General features: G+C 46.6%; 1 protein-coding gene across 4 annotated transcripts in view; it reads left to right on the forward strand.

Annotated features, from left to right (window-relative positions):
- LOC140425013 (E3 ubiquitin-protein ligase HECW1-like) overlaps positions 1-20,811 on the forward strand; it is an 856,744-nt gene that overhangs the window by 155,611 nt on the left and 680,322 nt on the right. For 3 of the 4 annotated variants that reach the window (XM_072508780.1, XM_072508779.1, XM_072508783.1), the window contains one exon: positions 10,065-10,365. In XM_072508780.1, the coding sequence (XP_072364881.1) occupies positions 10,065-10,365 (301 nt within the window). Of the gene's footprint in view, positions 1-537; positions 630-10,064; positions 10,366-20,811 lie in introns of all 4 variants that reach the window. The other variant, XM_072508781.1, reaches the window with a different exon arrangement.

The following is a 20,811-nucleotide window of genomic DNA, read 5'->3' on the forward strand; positions in this document are numbered from 1 at the left end:
TCGAGGGGAACAGGGAAAGGGCAGGAAAGTGGACGCGAGGAATGTTGGATCGGCCATGATCCTATTGAATGGTGGTGCAGGCTCAACGGCCTATTCTTTCTCCTTTTTCTTATGGTCTTATATTAACAGTAAAACCTCTAGGTTGACCCTGGGAAAACCTTTGTGAATGTTTCCATTTCTTACCACAGCAGCTGCTAAGTTAGGACATCAATTAATGCAAAGTAAAAGCTAGTGTCAGGCCATGGATTTGGATCCACTATTTTAATTAGTTAATGGTTTTGATTAAAAGTGCTCAAATTCACTTCAAGTCGTGACAGCTGTCAGACAGAGAGGAGACTTTCAATCCATCAGTCTGAACTGGATTTGCAGTTAAATCCCAGAGATGAAGAGGGAGTATTTTAATCCTTTGCGCGTCTCAAATATGTAACTACTTTCCAATTTAGATCCAGCCCATAGACTTACAATGATAAAGCACTGCTTTTATAATATGTTTACAAGTTCCATACTTACCTCTCTCCCTGCTGATTGTATTGGCAGGACTCAGAGTTCTGTTGTGTGAATCGAGTTGACCAACCTGTGGCCTCAAGGTCCCGTTCCACAGTGGAACTTTCGCACCATCAGGGAGCGAGGTAAGAATGGAGCCTCTAAGCAAAGATTAGAAACTTTTATTAAAAACTTAGATAGCAATTAAGAGAAAATGTGTGGAAGAAAGTGAAAGAAAAACAGTATTGTAAGTTTTGTGTTGTTAGAGATTCTGAGTCTTATACAGTTTAACAGTAACTGTTTATTAACCACAAGTTCCTATATATATACATACATACAGTAAGAGGTCTAAGCTTACCGTTACAAACATCTCTGTCCAGTCCAGGACTGCCCTCTAGACTCGTGTCATGAGTTCCTTTTTATCACATGTGGGCAGTACTGTATTCAATCCCAAGTTAACAATTTTTATGCCAGACCTTAATATTACACCTCAGCAGAAGTCTTAATCTAACATATTTACAATGCAATCATGTTTACCCAACATATTTACATTACTTCTGCTACCCTTTCTCCCCCCCCTCCCCCCCCTCCCCCCCTCTTCCCCCACTCCCCTTCAAGTCTCGTCTTTACAGGTTCAGGTGGTCTGGAAGCATTATAATTCTTTGAGATCTTGCCTTTACAACAGTTGGAGGAGTGGTAGGCTCTGTTGCCGTGGGTTAAACCTTGTTGAATAGGAGCTTGCGTTGAACATGGTCATTCTGCATTTAGTTGGCTAATCCAAATTCTCTTTTTTCGTTCTTTGGAGTTGAACCACTGCTTCTCAACTCCCCACCTTGTGTTATCGATGGTCATTGATTTATCCCGTTCCTTATGGGGAGAACAAACTCTCAGCTTGTGTGTAATGCACAGTACACATTTGTGCAGTTCACCACAATGCTGGAATGGAAGCTGTCCCTTCCTATTGTATAGATGTGTCTTATCAATGGGTCCACCTTGCAGTTTAGCCTTCTGTGCAACAACTTTCTCAATGGTTTACTTCCTTGCTTTACTGATGTGTGGTCGGTTGATTTCTGCTTCTCTGTTCCCACATCATTTGGCTAACTGTTGTACTGGCCAGAGGTTGCAGCATCTGGGTCAGTGTGTCTTGAATTACTTACAAACAGATGTTGGAGGCGGAGGTTGAGGCTCTTCTTGCTGCTGTGTCCTCTCTTGTCTTTCCTTCACTCTAGGTGTCATGGTAACCATCTGAGTGCTTGGTTAGTCTGATCAATGAGGAGCTTCTGGCACCTGCCAGAAAAGAAAATGGACAAACCGGCTCTGCAAAACTGAAGACAACTCATAGTTGAAATCCCAGTCGAGAATATCTTTTCTGTTGGGTTTCTCAAGATCTTACATTTCTGTGTAATTCACACTCGAGATTGTTTTGATGACTTTGGTCATTTTAAGAAGATTCAAGTACGTTAAAACCTTGATTCATACTTTAATGGTTCTCGAGTCATGCCTATAGCCAGAAGTTGGATTCCTCCAGACCCAAAGAGTGGGTGTCTGTAGTTCATAACCTGATACCTCAGCCACCATTCCTTGTCTTAGTTGACCGTAACATTAGCTCCCTTGTCCAATTTAACTTTGCGAGATGACCATTAACTGAGATTTCCGCATTCCAGAATGAAAATCCGATCTTTGACCTCACCAAAGAAGCATGGTTGTGTCTCCCCTTGGTGTGGTACCTCAGCCTCACAAACTGTCTTGGGATCCTGTGCCTGGTGTTTTAGCTTTGCATAGCTTTCCCAACTTTCCCATGTGGTTGCAATGAAAACACTATGCTGATACTGCCAGACATTGGTCACATTTGTTGGAGGGGCGGGAGGGGGTGATTGCAGGGATGGATCCATAGTGCTAGTGTATTCACCCACTCTCAAATATGTTTAGTTTAAAGTATTGCTTCCTTTGGCATGGAGTGTCCCTGCTCTTCTGCTGTTTTACTAGTTGGACAATGGGCATTGTTCTGAACCATGGCTTGCTTTTTCCCCTTCAGAGGGATCTGTTTTGTTTGCAGATTTTGGGTTGCCTGACACTCTGAATGGCCTTTTCAAGGGTCAAATGTTCCTTGGCTTCAAGTATGTCTGAGAGTTCACTGCTGGTCACTCCAACAACAATTCTCTCCCTGATTAGCTCTGACTTCAATCACAACCTTCAGCATTCTGTAAAGCTCATTAATAAAGGAGTCAACAGGTTTTCCTGGCTGTTGGCACATTTGTTAAACTAAGCTCTTTCCAGGATCTTTTAACCGCTCAAATTAAAATATACAAAAAAATGAATTTAAAACTTCGTCAAATTTTGCTGAGGAATTATTGATTCCTTGTCTAGCTATATATATAGAACATAGAACATAGAAAATTACAGCACAGAACAGGCCCTTCAGCCCACGATGTTGTGCCGAACCTTTGGCCTAGATTGAGAACAATTTTTTAAAAATATATATTTTATTAAAGTTTTCAACACAATTTTTCCTCCTTACAAATCAACAAAATCAGCTATTGGACCTACTAAATACAGCAGTGTGTTAACCTATTCAGCTTCTATCGTTTTTATCTAGACCTGAAGCAACCATGTGTCTAAGGAATCTCTTTCTCCAATGTTCCCAATTTTTGGACCGGTCTGGGCATTGGATGAGTCCAAACCTGTCTGGTAATGTAGTTTTTTGATCCATGATCATTAAATTTTAAACACGTATGCAGTTTTAAATTCTGTAAGGAAATCCAAGATGGCACTGCAATATGATTCTTCTCAATGAGGGTTCCACGCTTTCCGGTTTCAGCTGGCTCCCGCAGTGATGGCGTTTGCGATTTCTTTGTTCAAAACTTTCAGCAGTGAATTCCCGGATTGACTGTTGTGGGGTTTCCCTACATTGTCTGAGGTTTCTCGGGTCCTGAAACCTTTGATTCCCAGCTTTTGCTCGAGTTTACAATGCCGATTATTTATTTATTTATTTATCATTCAGAGCGATCTTGGCTGGCATGTAGTCAAGCACCTACTTGGGACTGAGGCTGTTCTCTGTGCATTTTAAAATGGCAATTATGACTGCTGCTGACATAAAAGCTTTTTAAAAAATTGTTCTGGCCAAGAATTTAATATTTTAGTTCATCCCTACTAAGTTTTATGACTCTTCACTCGTTCAGTATTGAAGCTGGACTTCCACAGGATGCAATAGAGTCATTTGTTTCAGTGTGGTGTTTTATTTCTGCCTCCAATTCTGTTTTGGAAATTTTCTCTGGCCGACCTCCTTCTCTGCTATCACACCTGGTGCTTTTTGTCAAGTCAGAATGCTGCTTTTTAAAAAAATCTCCCGGTTTTAAATTTCTTCTCCAGCTTCTGTCAGGTTCTGGGTTGTTCTGGTAGCTGCCACCGTGTTGTAAGACGTTGTGTATAGTTCGGGCGGTCTCACGAATTGGTTCTATGTCTTGCATATTTTTATTAACTGCTCGAGTGCCGGTTTAGCTCAGTTGGCTGGATAGCTAGTTTGTGGTGCAGAGTAAGGCCAACAGCGAGAGCTCCTGCATTGGCTGAGGTCATTCACAAACTTTTCTCAACCTTTCCCCTCACTTGAGGTGTGCTGATCCTCAGGCTGAATCACCACCAGTCAGCTCTCCCCCTCAAAAGGGAAAGCAGCCTATGGTCATCTGGGACTATGACGACTTTACTGCAAGTAACCATATAAGTATATATACTACAAGGTCTAATCATGTGAAAGAGACTCATTTATACCCATGAATATTTTGCCCCATGGACTAGCTACCTTTCTTCTGCTTACCACGAGATAATCAAGGCTGGCTAATGTCATTGTGGACTGGCTGGATTTCGGTCTATTTTGTTATTTGGAAGCATGGCTAAATGTGTGCAACTGTTAAAATAATCTTTGATTGGACAACAATCTATTCTATTTTCTAACTGTAAATGTATATTGAAATATTACATAATGTGAAAATGGCACCTCCTACAATATCTTTTGTTTTATTTTGGCTAAATTTATAAATTTTTTGATTCATTTATTTGACGTTTTTGTTGCTGAAAGCTCATATTATTTTTGGTCATGGTAGGTCCCTTCACTGGGATGGAGATGTACTTGTAGAAGGATTTTAATTTCAGATGAGGAGACAACAAGAATTTGGATATATTTTCAAAGAGTTCAGAAGTCACAAGTTATTTTCCATTCACAAATGAAGGGGGATTAGTTATTTTGTGGAAAAGCTGGTTTGCCTCATTTCAGGATTGAAGGCTGAGATCCACTACAACCTTAGTTCAAACCCCACTCCACCTTTGCACTGTCTGAATCTTTGACAGCTCCCTTACAATAAATTAAACCTGGCATTCAGGACTAAAGCACATGCACATGGATGCTCTTTAGTTCAAATCCCTAGTTGTCACTTGAGAGAAACTCATTGGTGATCCATTAACACGTCTGGGGGCATCAAAAACCATTTTTCTCATTAAAACTACACAGAAATGGGGAAATGTAGGCATTAATTTTTAGTGTATATGTTCAATTCTTTTTCAAAAGTTTATGAAGCAAGCCAGTTCTTAAATTATCTTGATGTCCTATCGGTAGTGATTTTAATTGTAGCTTGCGTGGGAAGAAAGCAGAGGATTGTCAGTGTGAGACAATATGGGTGGGGTTCTCCGCCAGCTGATGGCGGAATCAAGAAACATGATTGGGTGAAGAATCGCATGTCAGCTGAAAATCATGGCCGATGCCGGGCGCCAAATGGAATGCCATGCTCCAGCCTTTCGACAGCGGCGTGAATGTGTTCAACATCGCACATCGGCCTGGCCATACAAATTGTACAGAGAACGCCGTTGGCATATCATTACCGGGCCCACCCCGGTGTTCACCGGGCCTCCAGTGATACTCTGCCTCTGCCAGGAGGAATTACCAATGGCGAGATTCACTTGTGGTATATAAAATCGGGAAACAGGTTGCCATTGCTCCTGAGGGAGAGAGAGGAGATAGGACATGTTCCCAAAGGCGTAACCGTGGGCTGCCACTGGCTGGGGGGCCATCTACCAGGGTCAGGGGGAGTAGCAAGGGGTGACCAGGGGGTAGGCTGCAGGGTCAGGGCGTCCAGCACAGGCAGTCATTGTCGCTGCCTGTAAGGCAGCCATCTTTCTGCGCACCCCACTAATCGCACACCGTGGCCCGTGGTTGCACAGAACGACAAAACCATATGGGTGCCCCCACCCACCAACAACTGGGCACCAACCTGCCAGTAGGACATCACATGGTTCACCCAAGTACGCCCACAGTAGCTCCCACAGGAGGGCACCGGACAGGGTTGCAGAACGTACAGCTGGCATGTGCAGGGCCTGCCACCAGTACCCCGACCATCAAGGATGGGCGCTGGGGTCAGAGGCCTCCCCAGTGTCGGGCACCGACAGTAGGGGTCCGGTGCGAAGTGCAGAGTGCTGAGGGAACGGCCGGGGGTAGGTGTGGGGATGTGACGGAGTGGGGGGGAAGGATGGAGGCATGTAGGGGCAGGGGCTGCAGGGGCTGCAGTGCCACAGTGAAACCCGTTGGGCCTGATGGGGGACGAGGGTACTCACCATGCTAACACGTCCGCACTTTACCCCCGTAGACAATGAATTTCGGTATCCAACCAGAAATGGCCACCATCATCCTAGCTCCCGCAGCCCTGGCAGATGCACTGAGGCTGGACGAGTCGGAGCTACTCGAGGCGGGCCCTGCAGAACCGGAGCATGCCCCTGGGGAACAGGGGCCAGCCTGTGAGGGTGAAGATCCGCCTGCCCAACGCATCACGCCTCGTGAATATTAGCAGTGTCTGTCTTCGTGGACCTGCCGTATTGAGAGTGTTGCCGAAGACTCTGGCTGAGCAGGGGGACCGTGCAACATCTCTGCTAGGTTGTGGCACATCTGGCAATGCGGGGAGGATTTCCGGTCCCGGTGGCCACCAAGGTGACAGGGGTTATCCGCTGTGGTTGTGGATGATGACGCCTATCCAGAGGCCACAGAACGAAACGGAGAACCGCTACAACGATGCCCATGCAGCGACCAGGGATGTGATGGAGCGGTGCATCGGCATGCTCAAGATGCGGTTCAGGGGTTTTCCTGCTTTGGAGGGGTCCTCCAGTATAGCGTTAGGAGAGTTCCCATATTGTGGAACTGATGCGTCCTCCACAACATTGTGCAGCAGAAGTGCAACATGCTGGAAGAGGAGGACGAATGCCAGCCTTGTCCGATGAGGATGATGCAGAGGAGGCCCAAGATGGGCAGGTTATGGGGCCTGGGCAGCCACAGCAGGCCACACATTGTGTGCGCCAGAGCCGCCATGCATGGGACAATCTAATTGCCTCTAGGTTCACCGACTAGGGTCCTGGTTACCGGCAGCCCCACCATCCTGTCCCACACCCCCACATTCCCCTCTCCCCTCCAAGCACCCCTTCCCCGTCCACCTCCTTGCACCCTCCCTATCACCACCACACAGGGGCTGCTTAACACAGGGCTAAATCGCTGGCTTTGAAAGCAGACCAAGGCAGGCCAGCAGCACGGTTCAATTCCCGTTCCAGCCTCCCCGAACAGGCGCCAGAATGTGGCGACTAGGGGCTTTTCACAGTAACTTCATTTGAAGCCTACTTGTGACAATAAGCGATTTTCATTTCATTTCATTTCCTTGCACCCACTACCACCCCAACATCTACGCCCCCCTCCGTGCTCCATATCTGCCTCACTACATGGTGCTGGCCCTGGGTTAGCAGTATCAGCGGGTCTGGTTCATGGGATGGAGGATGATGATGGCCCGCTGTATGATGAGCCCTGGTGCTCCGTATCGTTGGACGGAGCCTGACTCCTGCCCTTGCTAGCGCATTCCACCGTCCATCTGGGTGATCCCTGTATACAAGCTGGCCATTCCACCATAGGGTCCAATTGGACCCTTGGGGTGGCGAAGGTGGAGACGGGCTCCGGGATTTGGTGGGAGGAGAGGGTATTGGGAGGGGCGGGGTTGGGGACTGAGGCAGTATGTCGTGTCTGCCCTGGCTCGTGCCCTTCACCAGCGGCCTGCCAGTACCAACACCCAGCACGCACTGTGCTCCCACATCCCTCACATCCTGCAGACAGAGCAGCGAGGCAGGTCATAACGTTGGTGTATAGAGGTGTTTATTGTGACATGTACACCTTGCTCGGACACTATCCTATCCGCTGCACCCATACCAACGTAATTGCTATCTAACTTTCCTGCCTTTCCGGCCCTAATGCCCCATCTAGGTGATTGCCCAGGGGTTACATCAGGAGTGGAGGCGGCCTGCTGCGAATCCCACACTGTGGCCTGGGTCCTCTTTGCAGCCATCTTCTGCTGCGACTGAGCCTGGATGCACAAGGGACTGGTGGGGGGGGGGGGATTCACTGCCTGTTCTGGCTCATCCCCTGTGGGTGTCACCGGCACGGGCCCCAGCACCTCCTCCTCCCTCAGGGTGCCCGAAGGCCCCCGGACTACTCCTGGGGACAGGCGTGCGGCCGGAGCGAGCTCCGGTGCTCCCCTGCTAACTGGTGCTGCCAGTTAGAAGGGGGCAGATAATGCAATGTGGGACACTCGGGTAAGGGAAGCACAGGGGGTCAGTGGCTGGTGGCCTGTGTGTGCAGGGCACCCGGCCATGGCGGACGGTGTGGTTGTTGGCATGTGGTGCGGGGTTGGATGTGGGCAGCCTGCTGGTGGATAGGGTTCGACCGCCCTTTGGGGATGGGGGCTACTGGTGTGTGGGACGGGGGCTGTTACTAGCGGCAAGGTGGTGGCCCACTCTTGCCCAACCCCGCCCAGCGCTGCCTACCGGTCCATCTGGTGGGGTTTGGGTGGAGGGGGTGGTGCTATGGGTGTGGGTCAGGGGTGAAGGCAGGGGCACGGGGCTGGCTATTCACCCTGGCTACCCTGAGGGGTTCATGCAGCTTCTTGTGACACCGCTGGCCGGTCATGGAGGTGGGGGGAACAGCGCTCACGGTCTCTGCTACCTGCACCCAGGCCCAGCACTTTACCACCCTGGGCATCAAGGTGTCCCACCCCTCATCCACTGCATCCAGCATGGTCATAAGCACCGCATCGGCGAAACAGGGTGGCACTCTTCCGGGTACCATCTTGTTGGCTGGAATGAGTGTGTGTGTGGGGAATGGAGTGCTTGTACGCGGCTACAGTTGTCAGGCTCTCGAATGCCGGTCCCGACCCTGGCAGATGCCGTAATGCATTGCAATTGCACTGGTTCCATGTGGCCCTGGTGCTGGACCATTAACAGGTCCTGAATTGCTTTGGGACCGGCACCGTTTTTGTCAATGTCGAATAGTCGCGATTCTGTCCTGGCGTCAGCACTTAGTCTCTCAAACTGAGAATTTCACTGTCTATCTTTTGACTGTCATTTTGGGAGAAGACGCAATGGGAAATAATTAACAAAAACTGAAACATTGTGGGTACTACAGTTCAATAACTACAAAGTGAGTAGAACGGCCAGGGAATCCCTGTTTACTCCGGAATCGGGGACAGTGCCATTTTTGTGATGCTCGCGCCCTCAAATATGGCGTACTTGTGGAGTATGCTGCATGCCGTATGGACGGCCTCAGGACATCACCTGAGGCACTCCCCCGATGCTCCGCCCCCGATGGGCTGAGTCCTCGACGGCGTGGGACCCGTGTGCTCAGACCATTCGGGGACCTCACATGGCAGCTGCGGACTGAGTCCAGCGCCGCCACAGTCAGGAGGGAGCAATTCCGCAGGCAGGAGGGGGCTTCGGCAGGGGCTGGGGACACTAGTGGGGCGTGGTCCGGGGGTAGGGAGGTTGGCGACAGTGGGCAGGTTTTGGCAGACCGGGTCTGCGCGCGGCCGACACTATGTTGCATGGCACCAGCCAGCGTTGTCACTGCGCGGCTGCTAGCCCCCCAACAGATGGAGGATAGGTGCGGGGGTGACTCGACTTTTTGGTTGCAAGACCAGACGGATCCTGCAACATAGCCGCAGGATCGGAGACTTCAGCCCATGTACTCTAGCTTTCCAAAGTCAGAGGGGATGGGATTGAACTGCTGAGATGGAAAGAATGTCAGATGGTAACATGAATTTATCCAAAAGAGCAGCAAACATTGAATGTTTTCAGCGAAATCATTTTAATTTACTTTGAGTCAAGCTAATTTCTCCACTAAGCACAGAAACAGACAAGCTTTATCACACCATTTTGATAGATTTTCCAACTCTTTGTCTTTCTGGCATAACCTTGAGTACCATTCTTAATGTTTAAATGACTTTCTTGAGAAGAAATGCTTAAAGCAGCATGCTGCCTAATTCCATTGCATTTCATGAGTGTTGCACTTCCATTTTATAAATAATAATTATTTGGTCTGAAACATGATAATTAACAAGTATTATATGAATGACTGATCACAGCGATTAAAATAACTGCAGAAAGTGTTTGGTAAACATATTGGTCCTCATACTACCATCATTCACTTATTCATAACTGTAATTATTATAGATAAGCATGACAACTTGGGTCCAGAACCTTGAGAGGGTATTAAAAATCTAATTATATCATTTCAGAATTTATACCAGAATAGGTTTCTGGGCTTGGCAGCTATGGCATCGCCTTCCCGAAACTCGCAGAACCGCCGTCGATGCAAAGATCCCCTCAGGTACAGCTACAATCCTGAGCAATTCCGCAACATGGCTGTCACCATCCCAAGAGCAAACAGCGACACGAACCTGGTGAACTCAGGGAGTCGTTCCACCCTAATGGTCAGCAGTTCCCGATATACCATTGGCCAGTCACAGGACCTCATCATCTGTTGGGACATCAAGGAAGAGGTGGATGCTGGAGACTGGATTGGAATGTATCTTGTAGGTAAGACTGTTTCCAATCATTGATTATTTAACTTGAGAATTAATATCTTAGTTGTGTGCAGCGTCTATAATTATCGATACTTTATTTAAATTATGGTAAATTTTCATGCCATGCAAATACTCCAAATGCCTTACATTAACATGGTGGCATCACAGAATCACAGAATAATACAGTGCAGAAGAGGCCCTTTGGCCCATCGAGTCTGCACCGATGCATGAAAACCACTTGACCTGCCTAACTAATCCCATCAGCCAGCACTTGGCACATGGTCTTGAATGTTATGACGAGTCAAGTACTCATCCAGGTACGTTTAAAAGGATGTGAGGCATCCCGCCTCTACCACCCTCCCAGGCAGTGCGTTCCAGACTGTCACCATCCTCTGGGTAAATAACTTTTTCCTCAAATCCCCCCTAAATTTCCTGCCCCTCACCTTGAACTTGTGTCCCCTCATAACTGACCCTTCAACTAAGGGGAAAAACGGCTCCTTATCCATCCTGTCCACGCACCTCATAATCTTGCACATCTCGATCAGATCACCCCTCAGTCTTCTGTGCTCCAGCGAAAACAACCCAAGGTGACAAACCGGTTTGAAAATAATAAACATCTTTTGTTCCAGTTATGTGTCTGGTCACTTTCTAGCTATCTTATACTTCTGCATGTTTCATCTAAATATCAAATATCATACAAGGCATAATTCAAGAAAGATTGGTAAGTGTTTGCTGAGAATAATATGCTCTTACTTAGAAACTGATACGAAGTCTACAACACCAGGTTAAAGTCCAACAGGTTTGTTGCGATGTCACTAGCTTTCGGAGCGCTGCTCCTTCCTCCTTCCTTCACCTGAGGAAGGAGCAGCGCTCCGAAAGCTAGTGACATCGAAACAAACCTGTTGGACTTTAACCTGGTGTTGTAAGACTTCGTACTGTGCTCACCCCAGTCCAATGCCGGCATCTTCCACATCTTAGAAACTGATGCCAGTAATTTCCATGAGGTTTTGCCTGATCACCTCCGATAAATTCAAGGGAAATCCTGAATTTCTGGGGAAATAGTGGAAGTGGTCATTTACAGTTTCTCTGGGCTTTCCACAAAACCTCTGCTAAGATTAAGGCAGGAGATTCGAAAACCCTTGTGGAAATACTAATTCTGATAACTTTGACAGATTTTGATAATCCCACTGCTTTACTCCATAATTTCACTGCAAGGGGCTGACTCTTATTATCATAGATTATCATAGAATTTACAGTGCAGAATGTAACATTATTGATTTCAAGTCGATCCTTTTCCTTTTCAAATGATTCAATTTGTATACTTGGCATAATCAGCCATGTTTAGGGTGTGATCCAAAAGTAGAGCAAACCTGGATTAAAGATTGATGTCTGATGGTCTCCAGCTTCCACAAAATTGCAGACAACGTTGCAATTGCCATGTTCTTAATCTTTCACAATAATTAACTAGTAACTGTGAAGCAGTAAAAATTGTATCATGAGGTGAATTGAAAACTTCAGTGGCCTGATTAAGGTCATTTTAGGCTTACATCACCTACCCATGTCGGAAATTTTATCTGCATGAACTAAGCCTTGACAAGGATGAGGATAATTCTGCATTCCTTAGTGGTCTAAGACTATATATTCACCCACTGCCTGGTGAACTGATAAGAGTGACTGAGCTGGCAGGATCCAATATAACGAAGATCATGGGTGATTATTACCACCATTAAGAAGACCGTCGCCATTTTGTGACTTTGACTTTGCAATTTATGAAAAACTAATTCTAAAGCCTTTTAAAACCTAGATCACAAAGAAGCTCAAATTGTCCTCCTCACCTCACCTTCAAAACTACTCAAGCAAGTTCACCAAAATCAAATGCATCTAGCTTTCTCGTGCTTTTTTAAAACAATCTTCAGTTCCTCAAAACTATGATCTTGAAATTATGCAGTGTAAAGCTTAGTATGCCAGTGTATAATAAAGGAGGCAATATCGTGGTATTGAATATCAATTATTGTCACAAGTAGGCTTACATTAACACTGCAATGAAGTTACCGTGAAAATTCCCTAGTCTCCACATTCCGCCGCCTGTTCAGCTACACGGAGGGAGAATTCAGAATGTCCAAATTACCTAACAGCACATCTTTCAGGACTTGTGGGAGGAAACCAGAGCACCCGGAGGAAACCCACGCAGACACGGGGAGAACGTGCAGACTCCACACAGACAGTGACCCAAGCTGGGAATCGAACCTGGGGCCCTGCCGCTGTGAAGCAACAGTGCTAACCACTGTGCTACCATGCTGCCCATAATAAAAATATTTAAGTACCGGGGGTGAATTTTCCCAGTCGCCTGGAGACTGGCTTGGAGTCTGGACAGTGCCGGGAAATTAGAGAAAAATCCTGTCTTTGATGTTGTCCCGCCTCTGGGCTAGTTTGCTGGAGTGGATTCCACAAGAAAAGACAACTTACTCAATGGAATGGCATGCGATTAAGGCAAATGAAACTTCATTTAAGGGCCAGTTTATCACAGTGAAACAACTCTGCTGGCACTGCACAGGTCCCCAGCAGGAGGGTGGAAGGACAATGGAGTCTGCTCTCCATGCCCCTGTGACAGAACCACAAGGCAGAGACAGGAAACAGAGAGTAGGGATAAATGGGTCATTTTCAGGTTGGCAGCCTGTAAATGGCGGAGTGCCACATGGATTACTAATGGGGCTTCTACTATTTAGAAGAGAGGCCGTTGTTGCCGTCGAGGATGGTGGTGGGTGGGGGACACTGAAGCCCTGATGCCAGCACAGATGATGATTGGGGGAGGGGGCACTGACACCCCACTGAAGCCTGTGATGTTGAGGGCAGGCGACCTTTATTGTCACTTTGAGATTGGGGCGTGCCCATGTCTGTGAATCTGGGCTTGCCGGCATGTTTAGGCCCTGCCTTTCTCAGTGCCAGTGTTAAACTCACCCCCCACCCCCACCCACCCAAAGAATTTCTAAGTTTGGGTGGATTGTGATCTTGATCGCAGCAACCCACCCAGCAGGAATCACATTGTGATTCCCATCGGAGACCACACTTAGAAATGTTTTGGGAGAATTGTGCTCAGGGAGTCTACAAAAGGCTATAGCTATGTTAAATGACTGGGAAAAACATTGGCAGATGGAGTATAATGTGGGAAAATGTAAAAGTATAAACTTTGGCAGGAAGAATAGAAAAGCAGTATGCTATTTAAATGAATAGAGATTGCAGAACTCTGTAGTACAGAGTTCATAGCCTGGTACCTGAATCACACAATGTTAGTGTGCAGGTAAAGCAAGTGATTGGGAAGGCAAATTGAATGTTGCCGTTTATTGCAAGGAGAATGAAATATAGAAGTAGGGAAGTTTTACTATAGTTGTGCAATGTGTTGTTGAAACTATATCTGGAGAATTGAATACAGTTTTGGACTCCTTATTTAAGAAAGGATATAATTGCTCATTAGCAGTTTGGAGAAAGTTCACTCACCTCAAACCTGCAATGGAGATGTTATCTTAAAAGGAAAGGTCGAGCAGGCTGGACCTGTATTCGTTGGAGTTTAGAAGAATGAGAGTTGATCTTATTGAAAAATAACGGATTCTGTGGGGAGTTGCTGGGGAAACTAGAACCAGGGGACACAATTTGAAAATAAGGGGGCCGGATTCTCCGCCCAGCCACGCCACATTTCTGCCTCAACCGGCCGGCGGGATTCTCCGTTATGCCGGCCGGTCAATGGGGTTTCCCATTGTGGGGCAACCCACGCCGTCGGGAAACCCCCGGGCGCCGGCAAAATGGAGGATCCCGCTGGCGGAGAATCCCGCCTAAGATCTCTCATTAAAGATGAGAGGAGGAGAATCTTTTTCTTTCAGAGGGTCTGTTAGTCTGTGTAACGTTCTTCCCCTGAGAGCAATAAGGGCTGCGTCATTGAATATTTCTAAGGCTGCCTTAGATAGATTCTTGTTTGACAAGGGTGTCAAAAGATAGAGGGGGTAGATGAGGAAGTAGAGTTGAGGTTATAACCAGATTAACCATGATTTTATGGTGGAGCAGGCTCAAAGGGCCTACTCCAGCTCCTAACTCATGCGTTCATTTGTTCCTCTGTTTATGCCACCACATTTTTTTGAGCATATCCTACACTTTAGTAAATTATCCTCTTATTCTTTAGGTACTTTTGGAACATCATTGGGCTTTTCTCATCTTACTTGCCAATATTTTTTCATGCTCTCTCTTTAATTTCCTAATTTCATTTATAGTTTTATCCCTGCATTTTCTTTCCTCTTTTTGGCTTCTTACAGTTGTGAGCACATGGCATCAGATATAAGCTTTCTTTGTTTGTTAGAAATATTTTCCTGAATAGGAATTTTGTGCCCCCCTTGGGGAGGCAGTAGTGTAGTGGTTTTGTCGCTGGACTAGTAATCCAGTCGTGCTTTGGGGACCCGGGTACGAATTCCGCCAAGGCAGATGGTGAAATTTGAATTCAATAAAATCTGGAATTATAACTCCAAATGTGACCATGAAATCACTTTCACTTTTCATAAAATCCCATCTGGTTCACTAATGTCCTTTAGGGAAGGAAATCTGCCATCCTTACCTGGTCTGACCTACATGTGACTCCAGATCCACAGTAATGTGGTTGACTCTTAAATGGCCTCGGGGATGGGCAATACATTCTGGCCCAGCCAGCAATGCCCAAATCCCGTGAATGAACAAAAACATTTTAAAAAAATATCTCTCCTACATTATACAGAAGTAATAGTGACAAAAGGCAGTAATTCGCTCATAACTAAACATTTTTAGAACACAGAACATGGAACATACAGTGCAGAAGAAGGCCATTCGGCCCATTAAGTCTGCACTGACCCACTTAAGCCCTCACTTCCAACCTATCCACATAACCCAATAACCACTCCTAACCTTTTTGGACACTAAGGGCAATTTATCATGGCCAATCCACCTAACCTGCTCGTCTTTGGACTGTGGGAGGAAACCGGAGCACCCGGAGGAAACCCACGCAGACACGGGGAGAACGTGCAGACTCCTCACCGACAGTGACCCAGCGGGGAATCGAACCTGGGACCCTGGCGCTGTGAAGCCACAGTGCTGTCCACTGTGCTGCCGTGAAGCCACAGTGCTATCCACTGTGCTACTGTGCTGCCTTTCTGAGGGAAAAGAGCTCACTTTTACAGCAACCCAATAAAAGAGTCAATCATCTGCGCCCTTTAAATGATCAATTAATTCACGGACAATTGAGATGGGCAACAAAGCTGGCTTTTTCAGTGATGCCCACATCTCATGAAAGAATAATGAAAAAATGGTTGAAACTGCAAGCACTTGAAACCTCTTTATCTTGCGTGAATAAACCTTGTGATATTGACAGTATAGAAAAGGCAGCCAGAGTTGTCAATGGCACACTGTTTCCCCTGGAGCTAAGGTGTTTGTACAGGCTAATGAATTTGTGATTTCTGGGCTATCAGCCAAGCCTGATTATATATTCTCTAAAACACTTTTACATCAGTGTTTCTAAATAATGTGCTGCAAATAGAGTAAGACAGCTGACAGAGAAAACAGAGAAAGTTTAAAGCAGTGTTTTCCAAACTTTTTTCCCCGGGGCCCATCTTTGCCAACTGGCCGACCTTTGGAACCCACGCCCGCCGACCTTTGTGACCAGCATCACGTTTTCTTACTTTTAAAGGGAAAGCAGAGTGTTATGTCACCCTGGGCTAGTGCATGATCAATTTCAACCCCACAGATTATTATCATTATTATTATTATTATTACATGCCCTAGAGTCACAATATAAGTGAATTAACCAATAATTGTTATAAAAACACCCAACGTCTTTGGCTCTTGGCTGCCCAATAATTACAGTCACCAGGTTTGTAAGTTTAAACACAGTTACTGTTCATTTATAACAAGAACTACAATGACAGTTGCAGCAAATACAACTGGTTAACTATTAACTAATTCCTAATCCCCACTTTAACCTGCCCCTTCTTTACACACTCACACACAGGACAGACAAACACACAGGGTGGAAAGGGGTAAAAATTATATAAGGAAAAGGAAAAAGAGTCGTAGTTTTCGATGATGGTTTTTAGCACACCTTCCTTCACAGCTTGCTTGCAGGTTAAAGTCTTTGTTAGCAGCCTGTAATGGTCTCCACTGTAGATTCATTCATTCAGGTTCTCTGTAGCTTCAAGAATGCAGTACTCACAGGTTTTCTGGTGAGATATAGCAGGTTCTGGGCTTTGATTTTCTTCATTCATGTACAGAATGTGGGCATCGCTGGTTGGGGCAGCATTTATTGTCCATTCCTAGTTGCCCTTCGGAAGGTGGTGGTGAGCAGCCATCTTGAACCACTGCAGTCTGTAATGGTTTCTCTTCAGGTTCAGAAATACAGCACTCACAGCAGCTTTTCTGGAGAGAGATTTGGTATTCAGAATCAAAACTGAAACAGCCTGGGACTCTGAGAAGCATTCCACTGGGATAGGATCTAATCACCACTTGTTACCAGGCAGAATACGGCCTTTTGGGCCAATTCTTTGGCCAGCAGCCAATCAAACAGAGTCCCAGCCTCGTTCTCTCACTGGTGCCAGCAACACTGTTGTTTCCTGTTTAAACCAGTGTATACTAGTTAAGTGTTCTCTCCTGTAACTTCTGGATTCTTCTGCTTGAATGAAAGATACTGGCTGCTTGCCTTAAAGAGACATGTCCATTAATCATCCAATGGTCCAAAATGTAATGATAAAATAAAAGAAAGCAGAAATTAAGGGAATAAACAGGAAGGACCCTTACAGGAGCCTGCTAGATTCTCATGATCTCACTCAAAAGAACGAAGAACAAAGAACAAAGAAAAGTACAGCACAGGAACAGGCCCTTCGGCCCTCCAAGCCCGTGCCGACCATGCTGCCCGACTAAACTACAATCTTCTACACTTCCTGGGTCCGTATTCCTCGATTCCCATCCTATTCATGTATTTGTCACGATGCCCCTTAAATGTCACTATCGTCCCTACTTCCACCACCTCCTCCGGCAGCGAGTTCCAGGCACCCACTACCCTCTGTGTAAAAAAACTTGCCTCGTACATGTACTCTAAACCTTTCCCCTCGCACCTTAAACCTATGCCCCCTAGTAATTGACCCCTTTACCCTGGGGGAAAGCCTCCGACTATCCACTCTGTCTATGCCCCTCATAATTTTGTAGACCTCTATCAGGTCACCCCTCAACCTCCGTTGTTCCAGTGAGAACAAACCAAGTTTATTCAACCACTCTTCATAGCTAATGCCCTCCATACCAGGCAACAGCCTGGTAAATCTCTTCTGCACCCTCTCTAAAGCCTCCACATCCTTCTGGTAGTGTGGCAACCAGAATTGAACACTATACTCCAAGTGTGGCCTAACTAAGGTTCGAGACAGCTGCAACATGACTTGCCAATTATTATACTCAATGCTCCGGCCAATGAAGGCAAGCATGCCGTACACCTTCTTGACTACCTTCTCCACCTGCGTTGCCCCTTTCAGTGACCTGTGGACCTGTACACCTAGATCTCTCTGACTTTCAATACTCTTGAGGGTTCTAAATTTCACTGTATATTCGCTACCTGCATTAGACCTTCCAAAATGCATTACCTCACATTTGTCCAGATTAAACTCCATCTGCCATCTCTCTGCCCAGGTCTCCAAACGATCTAAATCCTGCTGTATTCTCTGACAGTCCTCATCGTTATCCGCAATTCCACCAACCTTTGTGTCGTCTGCAAACTTACTATTCAGACCAATTACATTTTCCTCCAAATCATTTATATATACTACAAACAGCAAACGTCCCAGCACTGATCCCTGCGGAACACCACTAGTCACAGATCTCCAATTAGAAAAGCACCCTTCCATTGCTCTCTTTGCCTTCTATGACCGAGCCAGTTCTATATCCACCTTGCCAGCTCACCCCTGATCCCGTGTGACTTCACCTTTTGTACCAGTCTACCATGAGGGATCTTGTCAAATGCCTGACTGAAGTCCATATAGACAACATCCACTGCCCTACCTGCATCAATCATCTTTGTGACCTCTTCGAAAAACTCTATCAAGTTAGTGAGACACGACATCCCCTTCACAAAACCATGCTGCCTCTCACTAATACGTCCATTTTCTTCCAAATGGGAGTAGATCCTGTCTCGAAGAATTCTCTCCAGTAATTTCCCTACCACTGACGTAAGGCTCACCGGCCTGTAGTTCCCTGGATTATCCTTGCTACCCTTCTTAAACAAAGGAACAACATTGGCTATTCTCCAGTCCTCTGAGATATCACCTGAAGACAGTGAGGATCCAAAGATTCCAGCAGGTTCACAGGAGAAAATGGCAATGCACATATCAGGTACAGACTTCAACCAGTTCCTTTGTGCCGTCTTCATTTTTGTAAGAACGGAAAATCCACCTCGCACATGTAGGCCGTCATGAAGGACAATAACAACAAAATGCTTCTTTTACTCAGCACTGGCTACTCCTGGGAGATGCTACTCCAGAATGCTGACAGCTTCGTGGGCTATTGTCATGTTTTTAGTGTGCTGCCACAGGTCAGGTACAGAAGTGTAGTGTTTACATCTGGAGGCAGTTGTAAGTTAACAACTGACTCTGGGGTCTCAAACTCGAAAGGAATTTTTCACCCACCACTTCCTTTCAAAATCTGAAACTTCTCCTCTCATTTGTCAGCACTTCACTGCATATAACACATGGGCTTTGCATCCTTATTTGTATTGGCACAATTGACAAAACCATACCTCAAATAATCATCTATGTACTCCTTTGTTCCGAGTTAAGTTTTTACTTTGTAGGCTGTTAACCAGAGGCTCTGTACAGAGCCAACACTGGCACGCTCTGTCCTATAGTGGATTCGCCTTAGCAGCTCTCTGCAGCAGATTCAGATGTGAGATCCAGGCCAATAGGTACTCTTCCTATTTCTTTTTTAAAAATAAATTTGGAGTACCCAATTCATTTTTCGCAATTAATGGGCAATTTAGCATGGCCAATCCACCTATCCTGCACATCTTTGGCAAACACGGGAAGAATGTGCAAACTCCACACGGACCTGGGACCTCAGCGCTGTGAGGCAGCAGTGCTCACCACTGCACCACAATGTGCCCTTACTCTGCCTATTTCTGACTCTGGCCGTCTCTTTCCTGCAAGAAAATGATTCATCTTCAAGTCCATTTGCCTTCCTTGCCAGCAGCTAGAAAATGGAAGAAGCTCGCATCTGTGATTTGATGCCAAAAGCAGGTACATACAGGGTGCTTGTCATCAAGTGTACATGCAGGGTACGTGACCTGCTCACTGCTGCTGCTTCTGGCCAGAAGACTGCACACAGCCTCATTTCCTTCTCATTTAAAAGGCGGCAGCAGGCGCCATTCTCAATAAAAATGGCAGTCGTGGCCACTGGGCGATTTTCCCGTGATCGGGACCACTGCAGTAACGCCACACCCCTCCCAACATTCACCCATGACCCACCTGCGGGTCACGTCCCACACTTTGAAAACCACTGGTTTAAAGCAATATACCCAAAGAGATCATACAGGAAATTATAAAATTAACATTTAAATCTGATGATTTATTTGCAACTAAATTTATGTCAGAATGATACAAAGCAATCACCAAGTCAGCTATTAAATTAAATAGTTATAACGTTTTATCTGTTAGTCTATGGGTGTGATCTGCCGGCCGCATTGCGCCCAAATGGGAGTACAACGTGGCCGGTCGATGCCTCCGCGAACTCCCCAACAGTCAGTACACCTCGTCTGGGGACAGCTCATGAGGCATCGCGATAAGTATCCTGTCACAATGGGCATCACTAAGCCTCACATCCCTAAGGAATGCTTAGGCATGCTCACCCGTGATCTGTCCGGCTCTGGGCATCTACCAGCCTTCCAGGGAGACCCCAGCCAGGTGCCGTTTAGTGCTGGTCCACATAAACATGGACCAGACAGAACAGCACCTGGGCATGTCCCAGGCCAAGGGCGGCCCATGGATGGTCAGGGGCAGGGATGGGTGACCCCCTAGCTCTGCCCCTGGCACCTGGACAACTTGGCACTGCCAGACTGGCACCTTGGCACTGCTACCCTGTCACTGCCAAGGTGCTCATGTGGCACTTCAAAAACAGCAGGAGCACTGCCATTGTGCAAGTGCCAGGGTGCCCTGGTGGCACTGCCAAGGGTCAGGGCCTGAGGGGGCCATGCCCATGAAAGGAGGATGGGGTGGGGGTATAAAGGGTGGGTGGGGGTTTGCATGGCGGGTATGAATGGGCCTCTGAAAGGCTGGGGGGATTGGAGGATTGGGATCTTGGAAAGGGGGCGTCGGAAAGGCGGGGGTGGAAATGCCTGAAAAAGGGGGCCCCTCAGCGACTCCATTGTAGGGTGTCATCATGTAGGGTGTCATCATAAGGAACGGTGGCGTAATGCCCATGA

The sequence above is a fragment of the Scyliorhinus torazame genome, chromosome 6 (assembly GCF_047496885.1).
Source record: "Scyliorhinus torazame isolate Kashiwa2021f chromosome 6, sScyTor2.1, whole genome shotgun sequence".
Classification (NCBI taxonomy): domain Eukaryota; kingdom Metazoa; phylum Chordata; class Chondrichthyes; order Carcharhiniformes; family Scyliorhinidae; genus Scyliorhinus; species Scyliorhinus torazame.